This window comes from Pholis gunnellus, assembly GCF_910591455.1.
Source record: "Pholis gunnellus genome assembly, chromosome: 14".
In the NCBI taxonomy this organism is placed as follows: Eukaryota; Metazoa; Chordata; class Actinopteri; order Perciformes; family Pholidae; genus Pholis; species Pholis gunnellus.
In genome coordinates this window covers 14582107-14603663 of record NC_136541.1, presented here as the reverse complement: position 1 = coordinate 14603663, position 21557 = coordinate 14582107, and the positions used below count along the sequence as shown (strand labels likewise).

The following is a 21557-nucleotide window of genomic DNA, read 5'->3' as shown; positions in this document are numbered from 1 at the left end:
CCACACTGACTCAGACACCACTGTGAGTGAAGCCACATTACTTCATAGTGGTGGGACGGCAGAATCATAACAATCATTAAAAAAAAAAGTACAATAAATACAGACATAACGGCAGTTGTGTATTGAAAAATACACACAGGGTGAAATGAGTACAGAAGGATAAAAAAAACACTTGTGTCCCTGATACTGCTGAGAGTTTGTTGGATAACAACAAGTCCACGTTAATTTGAGATTTCGTTCATACCGTATACTACATATAATGCTGACAGTGCTTTGTTTTGTCCAAAAGGACACATGTAAAAATACACAAGGCTTTCTTGTGAGTGACCACCTCTCGCTGTCCATCCACACCTCCATGAGATGAAAACAAAGAAAACCCGGCTGTCCCTTTTTTTTTTTTTTTTTTTTTTTTTTTTTAGTGCTTTGTTCAGTTGGAGCCGGGCCTGGCTGGTGCTGCTGGCGGCAGGGTGACGCGCTGCTCGTCCATCCGTTTGGCCTGAGAGCGCATGATGAGGCTGAAGAAGTCCTCGTCTGGTACGGTCGGCCCTCGCGCTGGGGGAGGGGCGGCGCAGCGCTGGTCATCCAAGCGGGACCCCTGGTGGTCAAGAGGAAGGAAGAGAATTTCATGTTCCCGTTTAGAAAAACCTCCTTTTGTATTAAACGTACTGTATGCTTATCATCGTACAGGAGACGGTAGCACCGTATATATTTGGTCATGTCGGGTACCTGGCACTTGACGAGCATGTCGAAGAAGTCGTCGTCGGGCTCGGCGTTGTCTGCGTTGGCCATCAGGTGGCTGAGCACGGCCTGGTTGCTGTTTTGGTTGAGCCGGAGGCCGGGCAGGCTCCCCCCCGCTGCTGAAGTATCCTCTAACCGCCGGCCTTGGGCGCCAGAGACGTTGGCAGACTCTGATACAGCTACAGAGAGAGAGAGAGAGAATCGATGAAGAGCCAGAGGAGGAACACAGCGAAGAAGATTTATATCGGTGTGAAAAGTAAGACACATTGTGAGATTTGGATGACTTGTGTATGAATACATGCGCTCACATTTCCTGATGGCCCTGGGGGGCGACTCTGAACCGCTGCTGAGCGATAACCTGCTGCCCTTATCCTGGATTGAACAGCGCTGGTCATCCATACGGTTGCTCTGGAAACGGCTCAGCAGATCGAAGAAGCCCTCGTCTCCAAGCATGTCCGGACTGAGTCGCTGATGAAGTACAAAAACCCCAACATGAGCGACGGCGTAACAGAACAGGCCTGGTTTGATGATCGCTGTAAGATACTAAATGAGGTCCAGGCGTGTGTGTGTGTGTGTGTGTGTGTGTGTGTGTGTGTGTGTGTGTGTGTGTGTGTGTGTGTGTGTGTGTGTGTGTGTGTGTGTGTGTGTGTGTGTGTGTGTGTGTGTGTGTGTGTGTGTGTGTGTGTGTGTGTGTGTGTGTGTGTGTGTGTGTGTGTGTGTGTGTGTGTGTGTGTGTGTGTGTGTGTGTGTGTGTGTGTGTGTGTGGTTATCAGCTGAATGCACGCTGCACTGTGTACCTTCTGGGGTCCCTGTGCGGCCGTCTGGCTGGTGTCCAGGGTGTTGCTGGTGTCCTGGAGAACCTTGCTGGAGCCTCCGGCCTTGAACTTCTTCCCACGCAGACGGCTGACAAAGAACAGCTTGGAGGAGCTCTTAACCAGGGAGGGTTTGGGCTGTTTGGTCAGGATGTCACTGTTCCACTTCTGACCCTTCAGCGCACAGGAATGGATCAGTTACCACAATGCAGAAGGAACTGGAGGGGCGGAGCCACGATAGTGGACCGTGGACTTTGTGTGACAGGAGAGAAGTTCTTACGTTTATCTTGTCTGGAGTCAGTTTCATCAGCTCCAGCTTCTCCATGCTGTGTCTTCTGCTCATCCTGGGCCTCGCTCCTAAAACGCACAAACAATTACAACAATATCATCACCAGCTTTACAAACTACACTGTTCAAAGAAGACATTTAACCTGTAACTGACCATGCAGGTTGTAGTCGATATCCTTATTCTCTGAGATAGTGGAGTTATTTGTGCTGTAACTGAGACCCAGAACCATCTGGAGATCAGATACGTTCATACGTGCCGTCAGCTCCCCGCCCTTGTCTCCAGTCTAACACACACACACACACACATAGAGAGGTTACTGAAGGATTTATTTTCCTGTTTTTGTAAAGGAAAACTGCTTAGAATATTGTTTCCACTGTAAAGGAGAAGGCAAGGACAGAAGAATGTTTTTTTTCTGTATTGTGTACCTCTTTGCAGATCTCCAGGTGTTTCTCAGCAAAGTGCATGGCTTGGTCATGGTTCCCCAGTGCAGTGTAAGCATTGCCAAGACTCCAGCATGCACGGCCCTCCCCAATCCTGCATACAAAAAAAACAAACACATTTAAACACATGTATAGGGACACGGTTAAAATGTAGGGAATTCTTCTTCCCATAGTGAATGTGTGTGTACCTGTCATTGAGGTCCTGGGCTATGATGAGGTGTTTGAGGTGGTAGTCTATGGCTCTCTCATAATCCTGCAGTAGTGTGTAGGTGTTGCCCAGACTGTAGCAGGCCTGGGCCTCCACAGCTCGATCCTTCAACTGCCTCGCCAGCTGTAGCGTCCTCCTGACAAAACATGCAAACAAGCCGGTGTAAAACACTGCAGAGAGGAAGCAATATTTTCCTCTGGCTTCTTACATCTCAGGCTCACTTTCTCAGAAGAAGTCCCCACAGTTCCCAAAGTCTGGGAACAAAACATCATGTAATACACAAAGGGAAGATCCCCTCATTATTTCTGCAGTGAGCAGAGAGACGTTTTTTAAGACGCTCATGGAAAAACTATATTTATGCTTTGTGGTGCAACACTCATAAAAGCGGTCTTTCAACAGAGATGATTTGTCACACCACACCCAACATATCTTAATATGTAGCGGAAGAGAGAGACGATGAAGTGCAGTGTTTGCTCAGTTATCAGTGAGTAGGCTGTGGCTTACTTGTAATGCTCAGCTGCCACTTCAAATTCCCCCAAAAAGATGTAGGCGTTCCCCAGGTTGCAGTAAGCCCGTCTCTCTGCCGAGCGATCGCCAAACTCCTTGGCTATGAGCAAGCGCTGTTCAAAGAAAGGGGCATAGGAACACATCTTAGCATTTACTGTAACTCGTTACAGAAGCAGGTTTTGACTGAGGAACAGTTATAAAGCTGTAATAATAGAGCGGTGTTACACTTATGACTTCTTTATGACTTTTTTAAGAGATATACACTATGACTTTTTTATGACCCTATAATGAAAGGGTCGTTTAGAGTTACACCAAACCTGTTCGTGAGAAGCTACCGCTTTGCGAAAGCTTCCCAGTAAGTAGTACGTGTTGCCCAGGTTGCCGTAGGTTCGACCCTGAGCGGCGCGATCCCCGACCTCCTTCACTATCGCCAGGTTTGCCCTGAAAGAACACAAAAGCCACATAATTGGACACTAGCAGAAAGGCGTTGTATCATAAAAAAAACATCCCCTGCACATATCCACCAGTGCGGCCACTTACTCGTAGTACTCGGCTGCCTTCCTCAGCGCCGTCATGACCTCCTCTGGGAAGTCTCCGGGCTCAGCGCCACTCCAACAGATGCTTTTGCCTTTGGCGTGGTACACGTTCCCAAAGTTATACAGAGCGCGCGCCTGACCCACCTAACACACATCAAGGAAAAACATGTCAGTGCTGAAGGCAGATGTCTCCTGATCCCCCCCCCTCCCCCTCCTATACACTACAGAATCATCACTTATGGGCTGCCTCACCTTGTCATTCATGTCTCTGGCTATGTCCAAGTGCCTCTGACAGCAAACCACAGCCTCGTCAAAGCGCCCCAGCACCTTTAATGTGTTGCCCAGGTTCCCACTGGCTTTGGCTTCTCCAAGCAGGTCACCAACAGTCCTATTGATCACACATTATGTTAATAATAATACACATGGTAACGATCAGTTAGCGGGGTTGCGGGGGTTCTTGTGCAGCTCCGACCTGGTCAGGGTGAGGTCATGCCGGTGGAACTCCAGGGCCTTAGCGTAGTCATGCAGGTGGAAGTAGGCGTTGCCCAGCTGGCTGTAGATGGCGCTGAGCACCTGCAGGTCCTCTGTGCCCACCTGGATGGCAGCTTCAAAGAAGGAGACGCCCGCTCTGTAGTCGCCGACCTTACAGAGACGCTCACCCTCCAACGCCAGCTCCAGACAGGACACCTCCATCCTACAGCGGAACAAAGCAGAGTCAGTCTGTCAGGTGGCGAAACAACGATCTGGTCTGCTCTCTGCTGCTTGAACTCGGCTTCTTACTGAGCAGCAACCAAAGACAGTAATTAAAGCCCAATAATAAAAGAACGTGCGGTGAGGTAGATCTTCTCCGACCGAAATCTACAGCCAACTGACCGGACTCCGCTCACAACCAGGGAACAAAGCGTTCAGCCTTTGCTTAGAAAAAGGGCTTTTAGCTACTTCCTTCCACCTACGGAGAACAATAGTTCAAAGTCTTTGTTATGGTAGGTCTCACATCCCCTTTGACATGCCTCAGAAAGTGAAGTGGCTTCCTTCTACAGTCAAATGAAGCCAAGAGCGGGTAGAAATATTAAAGCGTAACATTGTTTATCATTCCCCTGTTTATTAGCTTTTGAGTTCAAATATCCACAAAGGGTAGTGAAGGAAATCAATTTCATAATGTAGGATGTAATGTTCAACTTGCATTCAGAATAGTGCTTTCTGGGATCTCTGACTAACCCAGCCTCGCGGAGTTACACATTATCTTCAGAATAAGTAGCAGAAATGTGTGCAAAGCAAACATTGTTAGTCCGCCAACTTTTGTTTTTCAGGAAACTGCATTGTTGGGAAGAGCTCGGCTTCACACAAAGTCTATTCAGTTTGTTTAGGTCAAGCCTTCCTCATGTACCCACCCAAAGGTTTTGTCTGAAAGCTCTCCAAAACAGACCCGGCAACACTTCCATAAAGTCACATTCTAGTGTGGATATCGTACATGAAGTTATAGCTTACTAAGTCTATGGTGTGCTGCTAAAATGACACAAAAACACCAAACAAAGGAGCTTGTTTTGTCATCCAGCTGGGTTAGAATAGGTGAACAAAGTCAAACATTATCTTAGGCAGTCTTAGGCCTTAAATTAGAAAAGCCTTTTTGTCTACTACCAAGTTGCCAACATACTTTTCCTGTACTGTAAATAAAGAGGCAAACTCTAGCCTACCTGCTTGCTTTGTGTGTCTTACAACAACAGCAGCAGCAGCAGCACATGGAACTGCTGAGAGGCATCTACCGAGGTTTCCACAACAACAACAACTGCCAGGCTGCAGCTCCTTCTCTTTGTCTGAAGCATGGAGAATGCAAACCTAAACTCAATGTACAAGTCTGTGCTAAAGAAACATCGAATGTGTACAAAAGTACAAACAGCAGCATTCCTTTCCTGTGACATCAAAACCATTTGCTATGACAGCATCACGCACTGGAAAACTTTTCAAGGAGACGCGTGTGATGGTGTCACAATGTTAACTTCCAATGCGTGGCAGCAAGGAAACTGCACCGTCAGCATGTTCTTCGCTAATCTGCTTGTCTCTAAAGCTCTCTCTCTCTCTCCTGACCTGGTCACCTGAGATTATGGCTGCAGAGTGCACACCCGACAGATTGCGTGGGCTGGGTGTTAAATAGATTTATTAGACCTGTCAGGCACAAGCAGCCTCTGTAGTGAAGTTTAATGGAATCAAGTCATTAACAACAACCATCCCAACAGCAGTAAAACATGTCCTCTATCCAAATAAGGTTGGACACACGTGTGGCAAAAAACAAAACAAAAAGCAAGCAGTGATGAATTTTTCAGGGCTTGTTAAATATTGAAGACAACTGGAGCAAGTCACACCTGCTGCCGGAGCGCTTTCCCCCGGGTATGTATGGACAGCTGGCTGATGGCTTTTTTGGGAAACTCGCCTGCCTTTAAGTCAACAAACTGACAAAAGCACCGTGAGGACGGTCCTCACGCTCTACAATTGAACTACGGTCTCAATTTTCAATTCCGTATGACACACAATACCATCACTTCATCAACAGGGTAACACCACATGAATAAATAGCTCATTTATTACCTGACGCCGACACATCAAGCATTAAAAGAATTACAAATACAAGGAGATTTGTCTTCTCTTAACCAAGAATTAATACATTTAGAGTCCCTTCTAAAACACAGTAGGGAGAGCAAAATGTTTAAATGTTCTCTACTACCAAACCTCAGCTGAGAGAGGAAATGTTCCTACCTGTAGCGGACATGAAAGGACTGCTCCTCATTCCCCGTGCTAACCACTGAGCCACTGGTATCCATTGATGTGCATAATATGAGGGAAAATCCCAGTTTCGTTCCCAAAAAAATCTTTGGTTAAAGGGAGTTGGAAAAGAGGAGGTCAACCACACGAGAAGTCACAAAATGTGGCCAAAGTCTGTGACCGTCCGTCTGCCGAATGTTGACAGGTTGAAGGTAACCCCGTGAGTGTTTTAGACAGAAGCTGCAGAGTCCTGAGCGGCAGTCCACGCGGCTGCGTTTCGTGCACTGTGTGTTTTCGCGTCACTGCACCGCAATCTCACCAGCGGCCCTCTGTGAAGACAACACAAGGATGCTGAACGTGAAGCCTCATTCTGGCCACACGGTGCCATGGCAACACCGACCCAAACAGCAGCAAGCACAAGCGAGGGCAGGCGGAGAGTGAGAGAGCATGAATGGATGAATGGTTGAGAGGGGGGGGGGGGGGGGGTCAACACGGGCAAGCTGTCAATCAAAAGACGCTGACTCAACTCATCCAGGCTTGAAGATGTGCGTGTGTGTGTGCTCTGAAGGCGAGCGAGCTATGGACGCCACAGAATGCAACTTATGCAAGCAGACATGGCAGGAAAAGTATGATCAGAGTGTGCAAATGCAAAGAAGAGGTAGTCGCTGGAAAGAAAGAGAAGCCGGCAACCTGTTGCATGATTTATCAGGAAAAAGATCACTAAATTAGAAGTGAAGCTCTGAGAGAAGCAAAAACAAGAACAGAAGAACCTCTGCTGTGCGTAATGCTACGTCCACCAAAGGAAGGGACAGCGATAAGCAAGCTACATGGACAAGATACAATGCACCAAGTAAAAACCAGAGTCAACCATTACCTCATTTTTCCATGAGATCATATTAGCCACACCCATTTGTGCCCCAACTTTAACCCATCAGCCCCTCCTCACACAGACAGAATGGGAGCAGACCACTTTGCAACTTGCAAACTGAGTCAATTCCCTATGCTAAAAGACAAGGAAGGCAAACAAACAGTGTGTATATTTGAAAACTTCTCAGACACAGGTAAAGCACATGGCACTGGCACATAAATGGCATTGCATGTTATAGATGGGGCATTAAATGAGCACCATTGTGTTCTTTTTCCAGCTAACTAAATATATTTAGCCCTACTTTAAAGAAAGGCCACTTGATGTATGCTAACTTGTCTTCTTCTACTTCTAATACTACTTAGAAGTCTGACTGTTGTCAGATTTGTACTGTGTTCATTAATCCAACCAAAGCAGAGACAAAGAACTGTTTTGACAAAGAACTGTCTGGTTGATGTCAGAATCTCTTGTTCAACGAAGGTTAAGGCCAATAAATCTCTCTCAATAAAAACACTCAACAACACAGCATGAATGGCAGAAGTATTTCAACACTGAACTTGAGGAATTGAGGAGACGTTTTACAGTTTAGGGCCTGCAATTTGTTTGGAGTTCTTGTGTTTTTAATCAACCCGTCCAAAGAAGAGTGAATTAAAGCATCACTGTGCCCAGCCTAGACTTCCTGTCGCTACGTGAACGTGAACAGTAATAACACAAGCTAAAGCCCACGGCTTTGGGAGTCTGTGCAGTACATGTCCCTGCACAAGTATTATAATCACCAATTGCAGTGTGCCAGTGCTGGTGCAGCCTTTTCCACCATTGTATGCCAACTGGGTGTGTTTAACAAGAGACCTGCCCTGCTCACAGAGCTACAGTGAGCCCGGGCAAGTGTGTAACAGGAAGATGTGATCCGTGACTAAAAGGAACATCAAAGGAAACAAAGAGGTTGTTTTGTTATTGACAGCTTCTCGGCAGGTAATCACTGACTCCTCGTGTCACAAATAGGACATGATTTCACCTTAAACACACGGCAGATGTGCTCTATTTTCATTGTGCTCACGGCCCATTGATGCACTAAAATTACTGCAGCCACTGAGAGCAAAAATCTAAATATGGAAACACCACTCAGCATTACAGCATGAGCCAGCGAAAACAAAAAGAAAGAAACAAGCTGCATAAGTACAGGGATACTGACCGGTAAGTCTTCCACACAGGAACAGGAAATCTGGGAAGCCTGCAAGGAAAAGTGTTGTGACCATGAATAACCTTACACCTAAATATGCCGTTGTTGCGGTACTTGGTAACGTGTGTGAACATTTTAGTATTATGGACACTATGATATAGATTGTATATGACATTAAACTAATAAATACTTGGTGATTTAGTTCTCCGGGTGATATACACACACTTAGCTGCCAGTTTATGTAGGTACAAAAACCAGGTTAACCTAATAAACAACTCAATGAGGGAAGACCAAATATGAGAAACACGTCCCACTAGAACAATTCATTTCAACAGCACCTCAAACTACAGCCTCCTAGATGAGCATACATTTAAATCCACACCTTAGTGTTTTAACAAAAACTTACTTTTAGCTAAGTGTACAAACAACATGCCACACACTAACGGTATGGGTGATGTGTGTGTGTGTGTGTGTGACTTTATAGCAGTGTATTACCATATGAATTAGTGCATGAAAGTGAACATAATAATGTAAGACAAGTACAGTTAAACCAATCATGACGTCATATATGTTGACTATATGCATATAGGACGGTTTAAATACTACATCACGTGTTTGTAGTTCTTATTGGCATTTCATGTGAATGTAAATATTAAGATTTTTAGCGTAACTCTTCAGTGAGGAAGCTTGAAAGAGAGCATTGTGAACACCATACGTTCACCCCTCACTGGTGTCAGTGTCGCATCCAGCTAAAAAGTAGCGAGTTAGCACGTTAGCGGCCGAACTTACGTTAGACGATCCAGTTCGAACAATGGTGACTTCTCCTCTTCTTCTGTTTACTTTCTCACAAGTATAAAAACACAAGGTCGGTTTCAAAACACACACACAGACGTCTGAAATGTAGGGACACTCTGTACATGCAACCTAAACGCTACATTATCCTTTTGGAAAACTTCGAGTTAACTTCCATGAGAATGAAGCAAAATCGTATGGATGTGCACTGCCCTGTGTGTTTTCGCCAAGTAGCCAATCAGGGGACGACATTCAAAGGTAGCCACGCCCCGGACGACAGTCATTGGACCAGTGGATTTGAAAAGACATGACGTATCATTTATGTGGCTGTCAGTGCCAGACAAGCAGACTTTGTTATGTTACATTTTAACACCCTTTATCTTGCAAAGTCAGCACAAATGACTACTTGGCCGCTGTGTGTCGGTAAGTGAGGTGAAGGTGCAACATTCCCCGAACTCAAACCCCATGAAAGACTCTCAATAAATACTTAAAATACAGAGGTTGGTCGTTCTTCTTTTGCTCGCTAACAAAAACTAATGTCTTCAGTAGTTCTTTTGGTGGAGGTTACCCAGCAACTAGACTCCGCCTGTACGCTGCCAGCCCGGCTCCAGACGCTCAGCGTAGCGGTGCGGGCTACATTATTTATGACGCTACAGACACTAAACCTGTCCGAGAAACCATATGTCAAGAGAGAAAGACACAGAGATGGTGCAGCTAGATGCAAGATGATGTCAGGATCAAGAGCAATGGCTGTGGAACGGATGATCTCAACACTAATGTCGCAGTGCAGGAGGACCGGTTCACAACTCGAGTAAGTTACAGCGTCACAATATGAGACTGAAAGTTTAGTATACAATATCAGTACAGACACTGACATGTGAAATAGCTTTTTTGACAGACTCTGCAGTGTAGTAGATGTTTCTTGTAATGCATGCCACTCTCACAGGTGATAGAAATACCCAACTAAGTACATTTAACAAGTAGGCTACTGTACTTTAATACAGTTTTAAGATACCTTTACTTTACTTACTTGAGTATTCCTATTTTCTGCTACTTTAAACTTAAACTCCACTACAATTCATATTGTACTCATTACTCCATTACATACATCTGACAGCTGTAGTAACTGTATTCATAGATTATTACTATCGGCTACATATTGTTTTTTTTTTTACATACAAAACAATACAATACATAACTCTGACAGGGGCCATGTTAAAAGTAGAACTTTTACTCTTCATAGATGCTGACAGCACTTTCGACTAATATTTAAAATGCAGGACTTTCAATTGTAATGGAATCATTTTATATTGTATAATTGCTACTCTTAAAGTAAACCTTTTCCACCACTGTTTGACACACTTTCACCCATTCATACATGCATACATACATACATACATCATCCACACAAACACCTAACACACTTGTGTCACGCAAAGCTCTGACCACACAATGCATTGATTGTTAAATAATTGACATCGTAGCACGTTTTTGATCCGATGTTGTCAGCTCACACGTTGCGTTGCTAAGTGATGAACAGGTGCTCCATCCTCCTTTCTTACCTCTTGTCTTGCGACAGGTGAAGACAAAGCGTCCATGGAGGGAGAAGCGGAGGAATCAGACGGGGATGTCCAGGTAGAGGACAAGCCCACTGTGCTTTGGGAGAAGTACATTCAGCACAGCATCTTTGTCGACCTAAGTGAGGATGAAAGTCTCCACCTCAGTGATTTGGAGAATTCTTTAGCCTTACGTCTGTCGCAGGCTGAGTCTGCTGCCTCCGAGGCAAGCATCCATCTCAGTGGTAAGTCTGGAGGTCACCGTCATGTTGAACTGGCTTGTTTTATCTGACCCGAACTATACATCACACTGTATGAATATTTATATGTAGTGCTATAACACATGGCCAGTTTGAATTTATGAATAAGATACAGTTTTTCTCACAGATTCATAACAGACCATGGTGATTGTAGTCTTGGGTATGAAATTAAATTGGTCAACGGTAACAATGATGAGGGAAATCTGTTGTATTCTTTGGAGCTTTCGTTCCTTTTTGGTGACATGTAATGAGATATTGGCAGAGTTACTGAGCAAATTTGAGTTGCCATTGTTAATGGTGGGAAGGCTAAAAGGATACATTTTATGTTCATTTTCAGGTGCATACTACATGTTAACATGCTTGAATGTTCAAATTATAAATTAGTTTTTTTTAGTCTGTCTGTTTTCCCCTTCTGGCTGAAAAGCTCACTTTTAGCACCTGTCTCTTTAAGCCCCTCTCTTGAAAAATCCACACTTGCTCTGATTTTCTTGTGAGAAAAATATGGTTCAAAATATATATATAAAATATAGTGGAGATATTCAGATGGGAGGCGGTATTTTCTAATGAGCTGCACGTGACAGAGGAAGGGTAGCCAAATCTGAATGGCTTGTTAACTCAAGTGTTTCTGATTCAGGCAGCCCACAAAACACGGACTAGGTTGTCTTGTATTACAGTTTGAAGGTTGGTAGGCACTCCAGATACCCAAATGAGTTTTTCATGAAATGTCCCCTTTGCATGATTCTATGCTGCTCTCTAATTTGGCATTTAATTCGCAGGGAGCACGGAGCTGTCAGCCTTGGACGTCACCTCGTCAGAGTCCAGTATTGTCATCAGCAGTCAGAGTGAGAACGTGGTAGAGAGCAAGACCAAGAGCAGCATATTGCATGTGTCCGCCCAAAGACCGAACACCATTCAAGATGAGCCGCCCTTAAAGCATGAGGACCCGGGGCAAGATACTAGTGACGAGGATCAGGATGACCTACCTTTCGATGGTGCCCTAGGAAGCCCCTACTTCAACCAAACAGCGAACCTTGAGGGCGATATGAGCTCTGATGGAAGCAAAACGGTTCATGCAAGTCCTAATGTTACTGGTATGCTTGAATGCAAGACAAGAGATCGAGAAGATAATGTGGAACGCTTGGTTTCTGCCGAGCGTTACGCTGAGAAACCAGCGACTTTGTCACAAGAGGATGCCAACACCAAACGGGACGACCTTTTCGACGCTCCCAAGCCGAGTGAGGTTGCCCCATCATGGCCTTGTCCTTCAGACATTGACCAGTTATTGCTGCGACACTTCTCCCAGGAGGAGCTGCTGCGGCCCCGTAGGCCGATCGAGGCAGAGACCCTGCCAGAGGTGTCCCTATTGGAGAGCGTGGATGACACTGTTTTTAGCTGGGCTCCAACACACAACAGCGCAACAATTAATAGCAACCACTCAGACAGCCCTGCTTGTAATTCTGAGATTAATCAGAGTTTCTGCTGTGACAGGACTGATGCGAAAAGTGCATCAGAAAAAAAATCAAGTTCAGAGGAAGAAGCAGAAAGGGAAATTGCTCCTGTCACCTCTGCTGCTTCTGACAGCATTGTATCGAGCTCTGCAAGTTTACATTCAGAACAGGGCAGTGAGGATACAAGTGCTGTAGAGGTAGAGAAGCAGGAAAAGGCCGAAGAGGATGAACAGGTTGAGAGAGTCCCACTTGTGCGCACCAGGTCCTTCACTGACATGAAGTACGGTCAAGGCCAAGTCCATTACCCACTCCCTGACTTCTCCAAGATTGCCCCCAAGGTAAAAATCCCCAAAACTCCAAATGGACCAGCAAGACCTGTTCCCCAGAGCCCCCCCACCATGCACAGAGCCCAGTCCTCTCCAATGATGCTAGAGGTGATCAACAGAGTCCTGGAGGATTCCGTCCAGCCTTCAGTGAAGCCCTACGTCTTCAAAGACGAGGACAAACAGTCTGCTCCAGCACTGGTGCATCACCTGCAGGTAGAACACATTCAGGGTTCACAGTGCACCTGTACCTACAGCTTTTTGATTTCCTTTGCTTGTCAGTCCTCAAACAATAACATATATGAATGCTGCGCATTGTAGCTAGGACTAACATTTTGTCTCATTCCATATGTCTTCCTGAGGCTGAATATGATAAATTACTCACCAAATATGCTGAAGCAGAGAACCTTATAGATCAAATGAGAATAGGAACCAGCGTAAGTAAAGAGTTAACGTAATCTCAGAGCAATTTCAGAGTCATGTTTTAGATGCAAGTTACAAGTTTATGGCTCTCTTTTCACAGGCTCAACCCTCCTCAGAACCGATGCTTTATTTAGCGTGTGATGATGATCATCAGGGTAACTTAGCTGAGGGAAGCCATCTTGGATCCGGGGCTTCTCACCTTCCCCCATCAGGTACGTCTCTGTGTCCGACATCTGATATTATGACAGGTCGACGCTTTGCTTCGCTACCTGCAAATTACGCAGTGAAGTGCAACTGGTTTCCATAGAGACAAATGGGGTCAGGTGACAACTATTCTAGTTCGACAGACATCTTTTCTTAGCTTTTTGAAGCATGTTAAGTAGGTGGAAAACAATGCCTGTAAACTGAACAATCAAACCACATGAAAATAGTTCACTATTGATTTCTGCTTCTTTAAATCACAAGATTATCAGTAACTGCATCATGTGTAAGTTGTAATAATTCGCAAAGTAACAAATTCTTTGCATGTATACACTGAAAGTATACAATATTATCTCACTTTCTTCAAATGCAATGATGAGGAAGAGACAGGAGAGAAAAAAAGAATGATTTGATTCCTTTATTGATTATCTTTACCAATTCCTTCGGTGAGATGGAAATGTGGAAGTTCATCAAAGACTCAAGGACATATTGCTCATAGTTTGATGGCCTACGTTCGGTTTGTGTTACTCCAGTCTTGCTTTGTTTTCAGAAAACTTTGGCGAGAAACAAGAAACAACCCCCCAGAGCAACAATCAGGTGATGAACACAACATCCATCAGGCAGCAGCCCGAGGAGGGTCCCAGTGATGGTGAAAGCATGACTGCAGAGCTGAAAGACATCATCAGCCAGTTCATGCAGAAGGTAAGTTTGAAGATGTGCCGGGATATTAATATTCAACCCTTAAATGCACAAAAACATGTATGAACCTTCTTCTATTCAGGTGGAAGGATTTAAATTAAGTGTGAGCATCATGTCAGTGAGCACAGCAGAACAACAAATGGTAAGTATTGTTTACTTCCTCTTTGTAGTTCTTTAAGAGATGCACTGAATATGGAAATATAGGACATCACAATGTTGTGTTTTTGAGGTGCATTATAATTTACATTGTGCACTTCTGCATGTCCATGAATGTAAAATACGTCCATTGTCAGATGTTGAGGAGCATAATGGAGGCTCAGGACCAGCTGGAAAGAGAGTACATCAGTAAGAAGGAACAGCACAGAGCTCTGGAGATGCAAAACTACATGGGCCTGTCCAGGAAAACAGGCATCTTTGACCCAAACAGGTTAAAGAGACCCCGCCATTTGACCAGAGTGAACGTTTCAGTATCATGTCAATGCATTCATTCTTGCGTGTGTGTGTTTTTGTGTATGTTAAACCGTGTGCAGGCTGGTGGAGGGAGACATATTCAGGATAGGGATGCACCTTGAGGACATAAAGGAGATGATAGACAAAAATGTGTGTGAGCAGATTTCTCCGCCCCATTCATCCTCCACTCCCACATCCATGAAAGAGATGCTGCTAATGACGCCCAGTCCTCTCTGCATGCCCACACCCTCACCTCCACCATCCTTGCATGAGGTAACCAACTCACAGACAGACTTGCTGCCTCATAGGTTGTGAACCTATGTTCCTCTAAATCTTTGTTTTTCTTATCTCGCCTTTTTACATGGAATGTTCAGAGCTTGAGTACCCAACAGTAAGAGTGGAGGCGGGCTTTAAAATCTTCTCAAAACATTGTCTTTAACCTCCTTTCCCCCAATGTTTTACCGTCAAAATAAAAGTCCCAAAAAGGAACTGTATCTTAACAGGAAGCTTAGGATGAGGCTTGTTTTTCAAAATAAAGCCCCCAACTCTCACTGTGTGTTAACAGAAAACTAGGATTGGAACTAGTTTCTTTTTAACTAAAAGCCCCACAAGGTAACTGTATCTTAACAGGCAATAATGCGATTGGTATTGATAACATTTCTAATGACATTCTTGAGAATTTAACCCTTTCCCACTTTTCAAACTAGTCCCTCTACCTCACCTTCTTCATCATATAACAGCAAGCAATGCAGTCCAGCGTCAGCTTTTCAAGAAAAAATTAAAATATTCCGCATCTTTAATACATTACTGGTATTACTTTTTTATGACATTCATACGGATTAGAACCATTGCCACTTTTCAAACTATTCCTACTACCTCACCTTCTTCTTACACATTTTAGTCAGTAATTCAGTGTATTGTCAGCTTTTTGACAAACCTTGAAATATTCCACATCTTTCATACATTAATGGTATTAGTATTATAGGGTATTAATAGCATAGGGTCAGCTTTGCAGCATCCAGCCTTTTCTAGTTGTATATATTCCAGCCTGTGTGCAGCCTGCTCTCTGCTGACGAGTAGAAGCCCATTCGTAGCATCCACAACCTGCACATTCAATTGTGATAAATTCTGAAGAAATGCTGAGCGTGTGTCTGTGTGAGATTACACTAACAGCAAATCATCTGAATGGGTCTCATGTGTCAGGAGCCAAGAGCAGGTTTTTCCACTGTGGGTTATAAGATGGAGACACAGAAAGAGGAAGAAAAAGAGGAGGAAGTCGAGGAGGCCAGTGAAGTCCATGGAGATGAGGGTTTCCAGCAAAGCAGTGAACGTATAACAACTGACTCTATGCTGAAAAATACTGGACACAGCTACTGCCATTCAAGGTACTTGTAAATAATATTTTAAAGTCCAACAATATTATAATAGCGTGAATGATATAGCCGAACAGGCACTTGTGTTATTTTCATAAAGAGAAAAGAAATAATACACCACTGTTGTGCATGTATCACTGTCACTATTGTGTCTACCTATTGATATTTTGAGTGGTGCTTGCATGTGTGTTTGTGCTCAGATAATAGGCACACTCTCAGCCTTACCATGGGCAGATAGTGTTTCAGGTGCGGTGTTGGTGTTAGTTTCCACCGAGTGTCTCTGTGCTCTTCTCTGTCCTGCTTCAGGAGCTCACTGGGCTCTCTGGAAGGACTGGAAATCCCGACAACGGAAGCTGAAGATGAGACGAGCTCTGTCTCGTCAGAGGTGAGAGATCACAGCAACATCTTAGCGTGCTTGAGCAGAGGCAGCTCATCCTCAAGACAGAGGGAGTGGACACACGACAGGTCAGTGATGTGATATTAATACCTGACAGACATAAAAGAGCTATGACTCTCTGTTTGTGGTTTCTCTGTACTCCTTTGTTCTTAAATAATGCATGACTCATTAAAGTAATCCGTCTCGTAATTTTGTCACAGAGTAAATTAGCTACGTTTGCATACTGTACAGCATGTATTGTTGTATTGTTTATCTAGACATAGGGAACAGCTACAGCACTCTCCAAATGCAATGCTTTCCATGTCATACTGTTCACCCTTCCCCAACTCCCCTCAACTCCACTCCACAGACTCTAAATATCTAAATATCCCACTTGTTGTTGTTGCTGCAGCCGTAGCACCCCGGATAGTGTCTTGAACCCACTGGGGGAATGTGATCTGGGGGATTGTGTGAGTCTGGCTGTGGAGGTCTCCTCGTCAGCTGATGCACCGAGAGACTCAGACAGCCACATTCTCTTAGAGCCTCCTCTCAACACCTCATCTGTGTCACAGGTCAGTCACAGATAGTTGGTTTTAGTCTGATGTTTGTTGTGCAACCGGTTTTCTTGGATGGTGTTTAGGTTACAGTGGTGTAGAGGATGCACACGCTGCCGTATTTTAACTGTTGTTGGGTCTTCTGGGGAGCAGAGGATTGTGAGTCCAGAGACCGACAGTGGATTTGGGAGCTCCTACTTGAATCAATCAGCCTCTGGACTGTTTCAACCAAATCTGCTCACAGAAAGGTACAAAGCTATAAACACAGCAACAATAAAATACATAAGTATTTAATAAAATGAGCTCCCGTTGATGCACAGTCACAATCTACATATCAATTTGATAATAACTCAAGTTTGATCCTCCCATCTACAGTGGGCCGTCCCAGAATGATGGTTTAAGTAGCTCAGACAGTGAAGGCTCCTGCTCCAACCTGCAGACAGCCATCCATTCAGCCTCACTCACTAGCCAGCGATGGTCCAGTCCCTACCCATCTGTCCAAACACAGTCCTCTGGTGCAGCAGCAGATGTGGAGCGGTGGGTGGAGAGCACCACGAAGGAGCCTTCAGTCAGGCTGCAGGGTGAGCTAATATGCCCGCATTACGAAGTTCTCTTTTCATCTCATCTCATCTGGTCCTTACTGCAATAATGAACACTTCCAAACCACTGACCACACAGGAGCTGAACGCAGCCTGCCTGCCCGGCTCCATCACCACGTATCTGAACCCGTACTCAGCTCTGCCATGGATACAGAAGAGGGAGGCAGCCCACTGTACTCCTGCTCGTGTAATAGGTACGCTGAGGAGCTGCTAGTGTTGGTGGTTGACCGCTGCAACTGCTGAAAACTACAACTTTATGTTATGTTCGGTATTGAGTGAAACCCAAGACGCACCACACAGACTCTGCAAGCAGGTTAAAAGGTTTATTGCAAACTTGTTTTTTAGCATGGAGATAACGGCAGATCGGCTAGGCAGACGTTAAGTGTTCTTGGGGCCGATCCAGTGGCTTGATTGACAGGAAGAGAGGAAGCAGGTATAGGCAGGAGACTGAGAACCCAGAACAGTAGGCTGACAGGCAGAGTTTAAACTCAAAAAACACCTCTAAGGCTTGAGAACATGGCTACCACAGTAGTAGACGTACCGATCGGGCCAAGACTGTGAGGAAAGCCAGGGTTGTTAAGCTGCAGCAGTTGATTAGATGATGAGACTCAGCTGCCACTGCTCAGGAGCAGGAGAAGCCACACTCGCTTGCAGACACTGCCTATTTACACAGTGAACATCCGTACATCTGTGTGTGTTTTCATGTGTGTGTTTAGTGTGGCTATCCAGGCCTTGCAGTCAGAGGTATCCCGGCTGAAGAAGGACCTGGAGGAGGGCTTGGTCCAGCTGCCCCACCTAGCACAGAAGATGGACTATCTCACCTCCAAATACAGACAGGATCGTCAGGAGCGCAAGTCGAAAACCAGACCGCGGACCCACCACAGATCAGACCGCAACAGGTGGGGAGCTGATCCTGCTGGCTGGTATAATGGCCATTGTTGGGGTGTATTGATGCAACATTTGGTTGATATTTACCTTTACTAATTGTTGGATAACAACCAGACAACCGCACATACAGTAAAACGCTTCCATGAGATATACAGATGCTCAATATCCGATGAAGGTCCAAGGTAGTCCCGTCATGTTCTTACCATTTATTCATTATACAGTCATTATTCTGACCCTTTTTATTCTAACGTCTAGTGTGTGGAAGCCATCGAGTAGCACACAGAATGTGAGCAATCTCAGTTCCAGTCAGGTGAGGATAGAGGACTGGATCTCTACAGACATGGACCCCAGCAAGAGCAAAGGTTCCACCACAAAACACTAACAAGCAAATTACAGCAATACACTCCATGTCTCAAAGTGTGTCTCAACATCTGTATATGTGTGTTTGTGTGCGTATATATTCCTTCCATCGTCTGCTATGGTTTTGATCATCCACTCTTCAGGTACAGACAGCGGTGACACAGCTGGCTCTGAGATCATGTTGCGGTTCCACCATTCACCTGTAGAGAGCAGGAGAGGCAGTGTGCGCTCCGCACCGGAGTTTCAATATAAACTTCATGAGGCGCTGCAGTCCGACAGAGGTCAGAGCCACAGCTGGTTTGTACAGTTCAGTACATACCCCATTTGTTTCTGAATTTCTTATTATGTATGTCGTTTACACAGGGATGTTGTATCCAATATCGTGTGTTATGCTCCTTCAGGGTCAGAGGGAAATGACTCAGTGAAAACATCTTGTCTGACCAACTCCATTTTAAAAGGAGGAAAGGCTTCTGACAGCCACGCTCAGCAGAGACCGCAAAGTAAGTGATTTTATCATTTCATGTTAATCATGTCGGTGTCATTGTGTTTAAAAAATCCGTAATATACAAATTGGTTTCAGAGCACATACAAAAGCACAAGAATAACCGTGTTCAAACAGGGAAGAGACAAAAAATTGTCATCAGAATCTCCATCATCATCATCATAAATGTCCTTCCGTGTAACGTCAAAACAAAATCCAGGGATGTAAATATGTGGAGTATTGTGTTGGAATACACACTGTAGTGCTTCTCATGTTTCCCCGATCACCAGCTGTCATGGAGGGTTTTAACTCCAAAGAGAGATGGTCTCTCTTCACCTCTCCATCTCTTCAGAAGCCTCTTCTCCAGGTCAACTACGGCTCCTCCAGCAGCCTGCCTGCAAGGTAAACGCGTGACTAAGACACACCACTTACTGAAAGCAGACACACACGCTGTGTTATTCGATTTTATAGTTCTGTTGAAGTAGCAATATCTGTCCTCAAATCCAGCTATAAAGTGAGGGAGCCGCCTCTGCGGTCCATGTCCCATCACAGAAAGCGCTCCACCCAGTCAGACACGGCTCTCCTGCCCAGTAATGTGTACTTCCAGCGGACACCGTCTCCGGCATCAGTGCCCTCAAAGACTGGCAGCAGGACAGGCAGACGCAGAGGGACCAAGGTGAGATGTGTTTCATCTCTTCACGTGCGTGTCTGCTGACTATTCTGACATTTTAAAAGATCCTCCCTGTATACAAGACGTGTGGCGTTGCTGTGAAACGTTTTCATGGTTAGCTCATTGGAAAGTTTGCGAACTGTTTTCTAGGAGTCGGAAATGAACAGGACTCTGGACCAGGCCATCGAGGTGGCCCGCAGCATGAAGAGGACCACCGACCGAATGGCCAAGAGACTGTCAGCTGACCTGGCTGAGGCTCATCTTCACAGGAGAGTGCACAGTGTGCAGCCACAAGGGGGCAGGAAAAACCATAATAACGCGCAGAGTGCACTGTGATACCTGATGCCTATGTAGAGCATATCGTTGTGTAATGATACATGAAGAATGTCTGTATGTAAAGTTATTGCTTTTTACATGGTTGTTTATATTTATACATAGAAAAGTCTGAAATCAAACTGCAAAAATAAAATTTGGATTTTATAACCTGTATAATATATAAGGTGTTAAAATAAACCAAATGCTGTCCATGTTTTTGTTGATGGACAGCATTTTGTTTATTTTGAATATCGTTACATTTGTATTTGATGCCTTTAGCCTACTTCATTCTTTGAAAAAATCATCCATCATCTCAATTTTATACTCAACCGCGTGTAAAATGTAACCAAAACAACACGTTATAGCCACTATTACGGGAGGAAATGATATTCTGACACAATATTTTTGATAGGTGGAACACTGTGATCCAGTTGTGACCTCTAAGTGGGCAACACCAGTCCCAGTACACCAGTCAGTGCACTTGTGTCACCTAACCTTTCTGTTTTCCACCTGCTCACCAACTGTTAGCAATCCAATACACACAAGCAGCCGCGGGGTAAATAGATAAAGCTAAATCATATTAAAAGTAGGTCAGATTTGTATTATTACATTTCAGGAAAATCCCAGTCTGCCTTTAGTTCCAATGAGTATCAACCTTTGTCCTTTTAGCTAATACGCTCTAATGCGCATCCCTGCTGGCCTGTGGGTGCTAGTGTCTCCTTACTGAGTATCTGTTGGAGGGCTTTGGCGCTGTCACAGCCTGCTGGTGCCACGCTGTGTTCAGTTTTGAGTTTCGCTGTTGTTCCAAGGGGAGGTATCAGGGAAGAAGATGTGTCTAGACAACATCTCTTCATACAGCTCCCTGTGTTCACTAACCTGTAGGCCATCAACACGGCGGACTAGTCACAGTGAGGCAGGCATGACTCTTCAACCAGTGCAGTTCACCTCTCACATTCAAACACAAATACAGAATCAGAGGCCAGCACAGGATCCCAGTCTGCAGCTAAGCATCTCACTCCTCATGTTACATGTGTCATAACATTTTTAGTTCACACAGTTGTAGATTAATGTCATTACATAAGAACTTAATCTTAAATCCATTTTAGTTGAAAAACCAACATGCTGTGCAGTATAATAGTAATGCTTATTACAAATGATCCTTTGTGAAACCTTACTGTGCATCAAATACACTTTCTGTCCATTGCAGCTCTTTCAGTTGCAAAGGACTGTCAGTGGATAATAATCACAAATCACTCAGGAGCAAAACAGGACCATTTGTGTGCATGTGAAAGCTGTGTACCAAATTCTGGTAATTAATATATAATGCAATACGTCAGCTTAATCATGAACATGTAGCATAAAAGAATAAAAGCTAGTAACCAAACAAAATCATTTGTCGTTTGTGTTTACTATCACTCGTTACAGAATTTGAATCTTAAGTGTCATCAGTTAAAGTG

At 44.6% G+C, this 21557-nt stretch overlaps 2 protein-coding genes across 4 annotated transcripts; one reads left to right on the top strand and one right to left on the bottom strand.

Moving 5' to 3' along the window:
* Positions 1-106: 106 nt before the first annotated feature.
* gpsm2 (G protein signaling modulator 2) lies at positions 107-9312 on the bottom strand. 3 transcript variants are annotated; one of them, XM_079172428.1, is made up of 16 exons: positions 9122-9312; positions 8345-8383; positions 6282-6616; positions 4003-4224; positions 3783-3918; positions 3535-3674; positions 3312-3435; positions 2992-3107; positions 2468-2623; positions 2265-2373; positions 1993-2122; positions 1831-1907; positions 1536-1724; positions 1047-1206; positions 727-917; positions 107-595 (listed from the first exon to the last, which is right to left on the bottom strand). In XM_079172428.1, exons 3-16 carry the CDS (start codon positions 6344-6346, stop codon positions 428-430), a joined length of 1983 nt encoding a protein of 660 aa, XP_079028554.1. In that variant the 5' UTR covers positions 6347-6616; positions 8345-8383; positions 9122-9312; the 3' UTR covers positions 107-427. The 3 variants fall into 3 exon arrangements, with proteins under 3 accessions (XP_079028554.1, XP_079028553.1, XP_079028555.1); XM_079172427.1 differs by having other exon boundaries at positions 727-1206; XM_079172429.1 differs by lacking the exon at positions 6282-6616.
* A 1408-nt stretch (positions 9313-10720) lies between these two features.
* Positions 10721-20121, top strand: aknad1 (AKNA domain containing 1; the record flags this gene model as incomplete). Its single annotated transcript, XM_079172993.1, has 21 exons — positions 10721-10925; positions 11717-12927; positions 13074-13148; positions 13235-13346; positions 13886-14037; positions 14117-14176; positions 14328-14461; positions 14565-14757; positions 15688-15869; positions 16164-16322; positions 16646-16805; positions 16941-17035; positions 17163-17368; positions 17466-17580; positions 18103-18285; positions 18530-18636; positions 18778-18915; positions 19036-19134; positions 19406-19517; positions 19623-19791; positions 19936-20121. 21 exons carry the CDS (start codon positions 10721-10723, stop codon positions 20119-20121), a joined length of 4053 nt encoding a protein of 1350 aa, XP_079029119.1.
* Positions 20122-21557: the final 1436 nt, after the last annotated feature.

Excerpts from the sequence above, each read along its gene's own strand:
- gpsm2 (XM_079172427.1), bottom strand. The coding sequence starts at position 6,346 with ATGGATACCAGTGGCTCAGTGGTTAGCACGGGGAATGAGGAGCAGTCC. Across the intron at positions 1,908-1,992 it reads TATCGACTACAACCTGCATG|GAGCGAGGCCCAGGATGAGC; the intron begins GTCAGTTACAGG and ends TGTGCGTTTTAG. Across the intron at positions 596-726 it reads ACATGCTCGTCAAGTGCCAG|GGGTCCCGCTTGGATGACCA; the intron begins GTACCCGACATG and ends CTTGACCACCAG.